This window comes from Octodon degus, unplaced genomic scaffold, assembly GCF_000260255.1.
Source record: "Octodon degus isolate 3935 unplaced genomic scaffold, OctDeg1.0 scaffold00178, whole genome shotgun sequence".
Lineage (NCBI taxonomy): Eukaryota > Metazoa > Chordata > Mammalia > Rodentia > Octodontidae > Octodon > Octodon degus.
Genome location: NW_004524754.1, coordinates 623,979 through 633,932, shown reverse-complemented (window position 1 = coordinate 633,932; position 9,954 = coordinate 623,979). Strand labels below are relative to the sequence as shown.

Genomic DNA, 9,954 nt, shown 5'->3' with positions numbered 1-9,954 from the left:
AAAAAAAAAAAATTGACTGCTTACACAACTTTTTCTTTTTTCTTTTGCCTTTTTGAGACAGGGTCTCACTATGCAGCTTAGGCTGGCCTTGAGCTCACTTTGTAGCCCAGGCTGGTCTTGAACTCACTATAGTCCTCTTGCCTCAGTCTCCCAAGTGCTGGGGTTAGAGGTGTGCACCACCATACTGAGCAGAAAAGTCTTTAAACTTACTCCCAAGGTCCTGCTCAGTTTCTCACTTGCCTCAATATTTCCTTCCATTGTTTGAAAACCAAATAAATACAGGGTACTAGGACTAGTCCTTTATCTCAACCCCCAGGGAATCTCAAGTTCAGTTAGAGGAGGTTTTTGATCCTCCTGGAGCCCTCAAATCATACCATTTGTCTCCTTTATTTAAGCTGTTTGCCAACTACTCATTTAGGAGGTTTCAGGCTGATCACTCTAAGATACTGCCTCGGCCTCCCAGGTGCTGGGTGTACAGGCATGCACCACCACAGCTGGCAGACCCTACTTTAACTCACATCTCAAATGCTGCCCTCTGCCTTACCCCCTGCCCTTAGGGACCATCAAGGAGTCTGAGCAGCTAGCAAGTAATCCCTCCTATGGGTGGGTTGGGGCCGATGCTAGGAATCAAACCCAGGGCTTGGTGCATCTGAAACATGCTCCACCACTGAGTCACACCCCTCTACAGCCTACTCTTTCAGAACATGAAGATATTAGAAGCTGGGCAAGGTGGGGCACACCTTGGCAGGAAGACACCAAGTTGAAGCTCAGATTGGGCAACTTGGTAATTTAATGAGAGCCTGGGGGGTGGGGGAGGAAGGAGGGGAGGGGAGAGCCCCAACCTGCATTCCTAAGCAGATCTCCCCATCTGACCCCCTCACACCAGGCTCAGGCAGGGGCTCACCTTTGACATGGGTTGTGATGGGTGAAGTCATCGTGGTGTGGGGTGCCTCCGCTGCAGACTCCAGCTCCTTGAAATTGTTGACTGACAGGATGGAGACTGGCTGGGAGCATCTGACTCTCTGCAGGGAGAGTAGGATGGCTTTTGCAAATGACAGGCTGCTTCTGCTCAGTATCTTGCAGCCTGTGGCCTCTCCCACACTGCAGGGATGAAGGAACCTGGTCCCCACAGGAACACTCTTAGCCGGACAAGGGACCCTTAGAGGACTATTTCTGGGCCACCCCTGGGCTTTGCTGTTGAGAATTTGACTTGAGTAAAGTCCCTGGATTGTTGTAAGACATGGAAGGGCCTCTCCCTCTCCTCATCCCTCTTCCTGCTTTGCTGGAGGCTCCAACTATGAACAGTATGAAGGCGAAAGTGAGAAGTGTCCTCATACAACAGGGTCAGCGGGTGGGTGGCAGGCAGAATAGCAAGAGGGCAGGCCTAAGGGTGGCCCACCATAACCTTCTACACTCCCCCGTTGCCCTCTCTCCCTTGCCCCGGGATCCCAGATCCAGCTTTTCTCTACCTTGGCATAGTAGACATGATTGGAGCAGCGGTACTGAGCAAACTGACAGAAGGACTCGAACCAGGAGGCATAGGGGAGGTCGGAGCAGACTGCGCCTGGGGAGGGTGGCCAGGATGAGAGAGGGCTGAGGGGGAAGGTGGGGCACAGCGAGGTTTCTGCCCTCCCCCCCTGGGGGGGGGAGCATAGGACTTCCGCCAAGTGGGCCCTCACCATCGGGCACCAAGCCGTGATTCTCATACTGGTCCAGCTGGACAATGGTGGGGTTCCTACAGCCGTGGGTGGCGCGGAGGCGGCAAGTGGTCTCCGCCTTCCAAGTGGGGGTGAGCAGGGCGAAGAAGTGCTCATACTCGGTGGAGGAGAGGGGACTGCCTGGAGTTGGGACCGAGGGCGACTCCTGCGGGAGAGCAGGTCCCAGAGGCAGCAGCAGCACTGCGGAGGGGATTCAGACAGATGGGAGGGGCGCACACCAAATCCCCGGTGGGGAGGGGATAGTGGAAGACCTGTGGAAGTTAGGGGCGGGCAGGGCAGGGGTCCCAGGCCCGGCGGATGTTGCCCGCTTAGGAGGCTTGATAGGGGTGGAGGCCAGGTCCGGGGAGACATCGCGAAGGACCTCGGGAGTGAGGAGGAGCAGACCCATCACGATCACCCCGAGAAAGCAGCTGGGAAATAATTTGTGGCGGGGGAGCTCTCAAGGACTGGCGGGTGCGGAGCTCTTACCCCTCAGCAGTGTCAGAATGGAGCCAGCAGCCGGCTGCCCCATGTCCCGGGGAAATCAGAACCTCTAACCGGCCAAACGAGCGTGGTCCGTGGGCCGCACTGCCACGAGGCGCCGCCCACGTCACAGAGGGGTGCAGGCCGGGCGGGGGCTACGCCCTGGGCAACGAGGCCTGGGGCAGGGGATCTCTGCAGGTGGACCTGTTTCACCATTAATGGACCCAAGGGATGGAGACCCGGATGGAGCACAGGCACGGTTCTGGGGCAGCTGGCGGTGCAAGGCACAAAACAGGCAGAAGCCAGGCACAAACTCATAAATCCCAGCACTGAGGCTGAGGTAGGAGGTTCTCCCAGTTTGATGCCAGCGTGAACTACATAGCAAGACCATTCTCAAACCGCCCCCCCCCCCACCCCCCCCCCCCCCCCCCCCACGGAGGGAGGGAAAGACAGATTAGACCACTTGGGAGAGGCAGGTAAAATTTAACTCAACTTTGACTTGGTAGTATCATTCAGAAAAATAGAAGCTTAGAAAAGCAAAAATTTGGGTTCAATCCCCAGCTGCTGTGCCGGCCCCACCCCCAGGGCGTGCTGAGGTGGTGACTGAGATTGGGTGCGGTGCTGCATGCCTGTAACCCCAATGCTTGGGAGGCTGAAAACAGGAAGGATCACTAGAGTCTGAGCTGTGTAGTGACACACTGTACTAAATACATTAAAAAAGAAAATTTGGTTCAACCAGTCACCCTCACCTGCTTGGTCCCCTTCTGCTCGAGCACCTTTATTCCACCTCCTAAGCCCAAAGCTCTGTAACCCAGACACCCAGAGCAACAGCCAGTCACAACTGGATTGTATTAACCTATAATCCTTCACTTTATTAACTTATTTTATGGGTAGTTTAGATATATACCTATACTCCATGTATCTTTTCTCCACCCTCCTCCTCTCCCTTTAGCCCCTCTTCCCCTTCTTTACAAATTTTTAAGCCTTCACTTTTTTTTTTGGTACCAGGAATCGAACTCAGGACCTTATACTTGCTGGGCAGGCATTGTGCCACTGACCTACACTCCAGGCCCACTTTACACATTCCTGAGGTTGGTTAGGCTGGTTATCTGGTTGGTTTATCTTCTTTGAACCAAACACCACTGGAAACACATTCACAAGAGTGGGTGCTCAGGGTCCCTGAAGTGGTTGAAAAACAAGCAGGGCACTCCATGAAAGCAGGGGAAGAAGATATATTGTTTCATATATTTAACACAGACACATCACTGCCTGGAAATGGAGAGGCCGCATGCAGGAAAATGCCCACCACCGGGCCCTGGCGGTGCACCCATCTGCTCTGCCCGGCACAGGCCATTCTGCAGATGTGTCTAGGTACCACTGTAGCCACCTGTCTGCTCCACTTCCAGGGTGCCATCCTCCCCATCCTCCCCTTTAACTGGCCCACAGAACACATAGAGAAGCTGAGCATGTGTCAGGCATCACGCAGCAGTCTATAATAAACACAGCAGGCAAACACAGAGAGCTTTTATTTATCTACCAAACTCCTTTTACACGGGAGTTATCTGCATCTCACTTCACCCCCTTCTCCCACACACAAGGCCAAGATAAGTCCCCTCAGGTGTCCTTTCAACTAGGGCCACAGCCCGGATGATCTGGGGGACCCTCCCCATGGGAAACAGGAAGAGTAGGGAAGGTGTATTACACATCTAGCCACTGTGGGGGAGGAGCTTCAGGCGGAGGAGTGCCCAGTGTTACTGCCCTGTCCTTAAATCCAAAGCAAGGGGAATGAAGAGGACCTTCCCTCTGAAATACAGCACCAACCTCAGCATAGAGGCACAGGACAGTGGGCAAGGCGGCACCCCTGTGAAGGGGACAGCTAGAATGAGGGCACATGCCATAGGTGGCCGTGGCACCCTCCCTGCAGGGTTTGGACACAGCCTTGGCACAGGGGTGGGGAGCGAGCAGCCAGGAGAGGGGGTGACAGCACAGCTCCGCCCACTCCTCCCAGCCCCCTGGCCCAGTACACGCCTCTGCCCACCAGCCCAGCTCAGGAGATGTGAAGAATCTGCGAAGAACCCAAGGTGTCATCTACTTTTTCTTCCGCTCTTGGGAGCAGCGTGGACAGAACCTGGAAGGCAGGCCAGGGAGACAGTGACCGAGGGGACAGCGCCCTCTGCCGCTCAGCTGTAGAACGGCCCAGCTCCCCGGATGCACCACTCACCATTTCCCCCGGGGCTTGGTGGTCAGCCCCACACAGGCAAAGTGGAACCACTCGATGGAACACTGGAAAAGGAAGGAGGAGATGCAGGGGTCAGGACCTCGGGCAGATGGAAGGAAAAGAAGCGGAGCAGACTCCTTTAGCACCCCTCAGTTGCTCTTTGGAGACTTCTTAAAAGACCCAAGGCCACCCAGCTCCAACCACTGTCCCTTTTTTCGGATGGACTCTCACTATGCTGCCCAGCTGCCCCAAACCCAAGATCACCTGGGTGCAACTAATCTCTCCACCCCAGTTTCCCAAGTACAGTATTAGAGATGCACACCCTGGGCCTGGCTTTCAGTCATCTCTTAAATCCTGTCTTCAACCATGGCCACCTCACTTTATACCCACTCTCTCGTGCCTCTCCAAACCCCTCACCCTGAGGCAAAAGGGCGCTCACATCGGGGTTGTCGCAGCCGATCATCTCTCCGTAGGAGACCTGGTGACAAAGGCAATAGGTGGGCTCGTTGGGATCCACAGGCATATCCAGCACATCTGAGGGGTGGACACTGCCAAAGGTCACCGAGGGCATCCCATACTCGGGACTTCTGCGTGCCAAGAGGGAGGGAAAGTGTCATCTGTGGCTGGAAGCTGCCATGTGAGGCACTCACAGCAGCAGGGGAGTGCCTGGAGGGGCATGGGCTGGGGCTCCTTCTCTCCCCAGCAGACACCAAATGGAAGAAGCAACCAGCACAAAAGACAGGACAGTGAAGACTGTGCAGGTGGCATTTGTGTCAGGAGAGGAGAGCACAGAAGACATGGCAGAGGACAGCAGCGAACACACTCACGCGCGCACGAGCTTTAACTTCTTCTGGGCAGCTTTGGGGGCTTCCTCATCTGAATTTTTGCCTTTGGAGCGAGCACGTGCAGCTTTCTTCTCCTTCTGAGTCCGGCCTTTTGGGGGAGAGGGGGGAAGCCAGAAGGCCGAGACGGGAAGATAGGTTAAGGCCTCCTTCCTCCCTCTCCAGCCAGGGCTCCTCCCACAGGCCCGCTGCATCTTCTCGGAGGTCCTCGCCCGCTGTGGCCCGCCCCCCTCCTCACTCTTTTTGCCTTTGCTAGAAGAGCTGTCATAGTCACTTGACTCGATCTGTTTCTCCTTCAGGTCTGCCTCAAAACGGGCCAGGTCTGTGTCCAGCCGCCGAATGTGCTTGTCCACCTGGGGGCAGGGAAGAGGAAGGCAGAGGTGACTGGCAGGTCTGAGGCAGCAAAGCAGTGGAGATGGAGTCTATGCATCTCCCAGACCCACAAGAATCCCAGCGCAGATGAGGAGGGGTCGAAGAGACGCGAGGGAGCGGGGTGCAGTGGGCAGGGCCATACCATCTCATAGGTCTGCATGGCAAGCTGCACCTTGTCATCACCAAATTCCTTGCACTTGCCGTAGGCCTCCTGGATCTGTCTGAGCAGGGCCAGTTTCTCCTCAGAGCTCAGACTGCGGGCACTGCTCATATACTCAGTGGCCAGCTTGTCAATTTCAGCCTTCAAGTCTACAACAGAGACAGGCCTGATCACAGTGGCCCCAGCAGCCAAGCAAGCAGACTTTTCCCTCCTTCCTCAGACCTCTTTCACGAATCACCGTAACCTTTAGACTAAAACGTATCAAATGTGCCACATACCAAGCTGTGCGCTGAGAGGTGACTGACACTGACACTAGGTGTTTCTAAGGTGCCTTCAGGGTGCTGAAATGCTGCTAGGACAGTTGGAACTTAATTACTGCCACACACTGCCAGACTCTACCACAGTGAGAGGAAGCACATTCTGGTGGATATCTGCAGGACCTGCAGCTTCTTGACAAATTATTTTGTTCCAAAGGCCATCTTGTTTCTTGTCTCAAAAACATGCTACAGCAGCGCTGCCTATTGTGAACCAGGCCCGGTTGGTTGCTGCTCTGGTTCCTAGGCTTCAGGATTTCAGCTGAGCCTACTTAGCACTGCCCGCCCCTCACCTGAGATTTGCTGCTACTTCCCATCATTTTTTACACTGCTCCCAACAGTTTCATACTGGAAGGCTGCTAATATCCCAGGACCCCACCTATGGCTGTCTGCCCCCCATGTCTGCTAGGCTTATGATAATGTCAACGACAAGAGGCAAAAGTCTGTTCTAACAGCAAAGTGGTGGCTAAGCACCTAAACCACATGAAGATAGTGGCACCTTCATTCCAGGCCTTTGGAAGCAGCTGAAAGGCACGTAATTTATCTTTCCCAGTTGGTCTCTGGACATAGACTCAGGAGGCAGAACTGAGCTGGGTGTCAAGTTACACACCTCAGGCCCGGGCTACTCAGGAGACTAAGGCAGAAGGATCACAATTTTGAGAGATCTAGGTAACTGTAAGGCCTTGTCTCAAAATTAATCAATAAAAAGGGATGGGATACAGCTCAGGGCTCCCTGGGTTCAATCCTCACTGCTACCAAAAAAAAAAAAAAAAAAAAAAAAAAAAAAGCTAGGTGTGGTGGCACACACCTCTGACCCCAGTACTGTGGGAGGCTGAGGCAGGAGGATCGTAAGTTGGAGTACTGCATAGAGAACTTAGTGAGCTACTATTTCCACATGGTCAGGGTGCTGGCTGAGCATGTACCCCAGGGTAAGGGCCCTGTACTCAATTCCCGGTATTGTGAACAAACAACAAGTTCTTGTTTTTTTAAATTTGAGGCCAGGTCTTACTCTTAAGCCTTGAACTTACTGCAATCCTCCTGCTTCAGCCTCCCAAGTGCAGGTATTAGAGGCATGCATGACCACACCCAGCCTAATAAACACAATTTTTTAAAAAGACTGGGGACATCAATCAGTGGGGAGTCTTGCATCGGATGAAGGCCGCTGGGTTTCACCATGTGGCAGGCAGGGCTCGGGCTGGGCCCTCCTTGTGAGTGAGCTTATGGCACAGCTTCTGGCGGGCAAATGGCTGTTTCACTTGGAGTGGGGCTACTCAGGATGGAAGGCTGACTCTCTTGCCCTCCAGGCTTTGGGGCTCCAAGTGAAGGCCTCACTGCTCAGGCTCTGAGGCCTGAGATGATTTGGTTTCTATCAGGCTGAAGAACACATTGTAAGGTCCTGATGTTAACTAGTGCCTTTCTTCTGCTGCTGTGGCAGCTGTATTTTTTTTTTTTTTTTTTGCGATACTGGGGATCGAACTTGGGACCGTGTGCTTGCCAAGCAGGCACTTAAGCTGCTGAGCCATATCCCTGGCCCTGTACGTCTTTATTTTTTCTTCTTTTTTAATGTCTCCTGTCTGCTAAAACGAATTGCAGTCTTAACGGCACAATTGTAATTCTGTGACAGTAATACTAATTCAGTGAGGCAGAACCATTCCAGTTCGCCTATAAATGTTTTTTGTTTTGTTTTGTTTTCCAAAACCAGAGACTGAACTCAGGCCCTTGCACTTGCCAGGGAAGCGCTTATTCTACTCAGCTATCACCCCGGTCCCTTCCTATAAATATATCAAACATGAACAGCACAAAGGGCTCAAGTCAACTTTGGTTTATTTATAGGCATGTGCCATCATGCGGTTTCTTTCTTTTTTTTTTTTTTTTCCAGTTTCTTCAATTCTTTTTTAAAAGTTTTTTGAAACAGGGTCTCACTATGAAGTCCAGGGTGGCCTTGAACTTGTTTTTTCTTTTTCTTTTTGCAGTACCAGGGATTGAACTCAGGACCTTATGCTTGCCAGGCAGGTGCTTATGCCACTGAGCTATCTCCCCATCTTGACCTAACTTCTTAAACTGTTCTTGAGGAAAGCATAAAGATCATAGCATTAAAAAAAAAAAAAATCTGTTTTTTTTTTTTTCAGAACTGGGGATTGAACTCAGACCCTTGCGCTTGCCAGGCAAGCGCTTATTCTACTGAGCAGTCTCCCTGCCCCCCTTTTTTTCTTTTTGCTGGGATTGTACCAGGGCTTTATGCATGCTAAGGGACTCAGTCATAACCCCCAGTCCTTTTCTAGTTTATTTTTGTCTTTTTGACTCAGGATCTCACTCTGTAGTCCAAGCAGGCTTTGAACTCACTACATAGCCCAGGCTAGCCTCAAATTTGAGATCCTGCCTCAGCCTCCTGAGTCACTGAAATCTCAAGCATGTACACTCTGTGCTTGGCATATCTTTAGAATTTTTGAGCCACTGTCTCATAATCCATTTGTCATGGAAAAGCTGATACAGAAATGAGGACCATCAATTCTCTCTTGAGGGCTAGAGAGATGGCTCAGTAGAATAAGTGCTTCCTGGCAAGCACAAGGGCCTGAGTTCAATCCCTGGTTCCACACAAAAAACCCCAAAACTCTCTTGAGAACTGCAAGAAAGAAAAAAAAAAAAAGAATTGCAAGATAGTAAGAAAGCCACAGTTCCCCAGATCATGCCAGATGACACAGTACCAGCAAGCAGAAGAATGAATGGTAGACATCCCTTTTGCGCAGAGCCCCTGCCTAGTACGTACCCTCTGTTCTTTGATCCAGGTCCCTCATGAGTTGAAAGTTTCTCTGTAATTCAAAGGGAAGGTTTTCAATACCTAGGGAAGAGAGAAAACTGACTTGGAAAGCGATTGACACTTACTTATACTCCAGTCCCCAAATTAATTAATTAATTATATTAGAGGTTGAATCCAGGGCCTTTGTACTGAGCTATATCCCCAGAGGTTTTCTTTTCTTCCCCCCCGCCCTGCCAGAGATTTTCTAAGACAAGGTTTTGAGCTCCTCCTGCCTCAGCCTCCTGAGTGTTGGTTTAAAGGCATATACCCCCACACTTGGTCTCTATGGTTCCTGGTAAAATAAAGTTCCACTTTCCCTTATTCGAGCCTCTAGATGTGTGACAGTAATCACACCTTTCTCACAAGAGGCTGTATCTACTTCTCTTTCCTCACACCTAACTTCACCTCTGCAGAACTGTTCACTGCTTTCCTCTTCTGTGACCCTGCTCAGCTTTCCCCGTTCCTTTAGCTTCAGTCACTGCTTCCATGTTTCCTGCTCTCAATATACGTACTGGCAGCATGTATGGTGCACACCTGTAATTTAAACACTCTGGGAGGCTGAGGCAGGAGGACTGCTGTGAGTTCAAAGCCAGCCTGGGGTACACAGTGGATTCAAGGTCAGCCTGAACGGCATAGCAAGACCCTGTCTCAAAAAGACAAAACCCAAACAAACAAACCCCAAAAAACTGTCAGCATAGTGGTGAATTCCTATAATCCCAGCATTCAGGAGGCTGAGGCAGGAAGATGGCCAGGTTAGGCTACATAGTGAATTACAGGTCAGCTTGAACTACTGAGTGAGACATTATCTCAAAATAATAAAAATCCCCCCAAACAACAACCAAACCCCAAAACCATCCTGTCACCCTCTACTAATCACATGATACACTTCCAATCTACTCTTCATAAAGTAGCCTGAATATTCTTTTAGACAAATGTAAACTATGGTTTGGATAATTCCACTCCAGATCTCTGCTGGTCTGTAGAGGACAGCAGTTGATGCTTGAATTCTTTTTTCTTGTCCTTTTTTTTTTTTTTTTTTTTTTAGTTAGTTGGTTAAAATACTGCTTGCTA

At 51.2% G+C, this 9,954-nt stretch overlaps 2 protein-coding genes across 7 annotated transcripts in view; both read right to left on the bottom strand.

The window, feature by feature from the left end:
• The window catches only part of Acrbp (acrosin binding protein), an 11,678-nt gene extending 9,136 nt beyond the window's left edge, over positions 1 to 2,542 (bottom strand). The window contains exons 1-4 of the mRNA XM_004643547.2: positions 2,187 to 2,542; positions 1,680 to 1,898; positions 1,470 to 1,564; positions 905 to 1,022 (exon numbers count right to left, since the gene is read on the bottom strand). Of these exons, the coding sequence (XP_004643604.1) occupies positions 905 to 1,022; positions 1,470 to 1,564; positions 1,680 to 1,898; positions 2,187 to 2,229 (475 nt within the window). The 5' untranslated portion in view covers positions 2,230 to 2,542. The remainder of the gene's footprint in view (positions 1 to 904; positions 1,023 to 1,469; positions 1,565 to 1,679; positions 1,899 to 2,186) is intronic.
• A 1,131-nt stretch (positions 2,543 to 3,673) lies between these two features.
• The window catches only part of Ing4 (inhibitor of growth family member 4), a 13,601-nt gene continuing 7,320 nt past the window's right edge, over positions 3,674 to 9,954 (bottom strand). For 3 of the 6 annotated variants that reach the window (XM_023703753.1, XM_023703756.1, XM_023703755.1), the window contains 7 exons: positions 8,854 to 8,925; positions 5,755 to 5,921; positions 5,479 to 5,593; positions 5,226 to 5,331; positions 4,816 to 4,985; positions 4,402 to 4,463; positions 3,674 to 4,308 (listed from right to left, as the gene is read on the bottom strand). In XM_023703753.1, coding sequence (XP_023559521.1) covers positions 4,228 to 4,308; positions 4,402 to 4,463; positions 4,816 to 4,985; positions 5,226 to 5,331; positions 5,479 to 5,593; positions 5,755 to 5,921; positions 8,854 to 8,925 — 773 coding nt within the window. In that variant the 3' untranslated portion in view covers positions 3,674 to 4,227. The remainder of the gene's footprint in view (positions 4,309 to 4,401; positions 4,464 to 4,815; positions 4,986 to 5,225; positions 5,332 to 5,478; positions 5,594 to 5,754; positions 5,922 to 8,853; positions 8,926 to 9,954) is intronic. The other 3 variants (XM_004643540.2, XM_023703754.1, XM_004643541.2) reach the window with 3 other exon arrangements.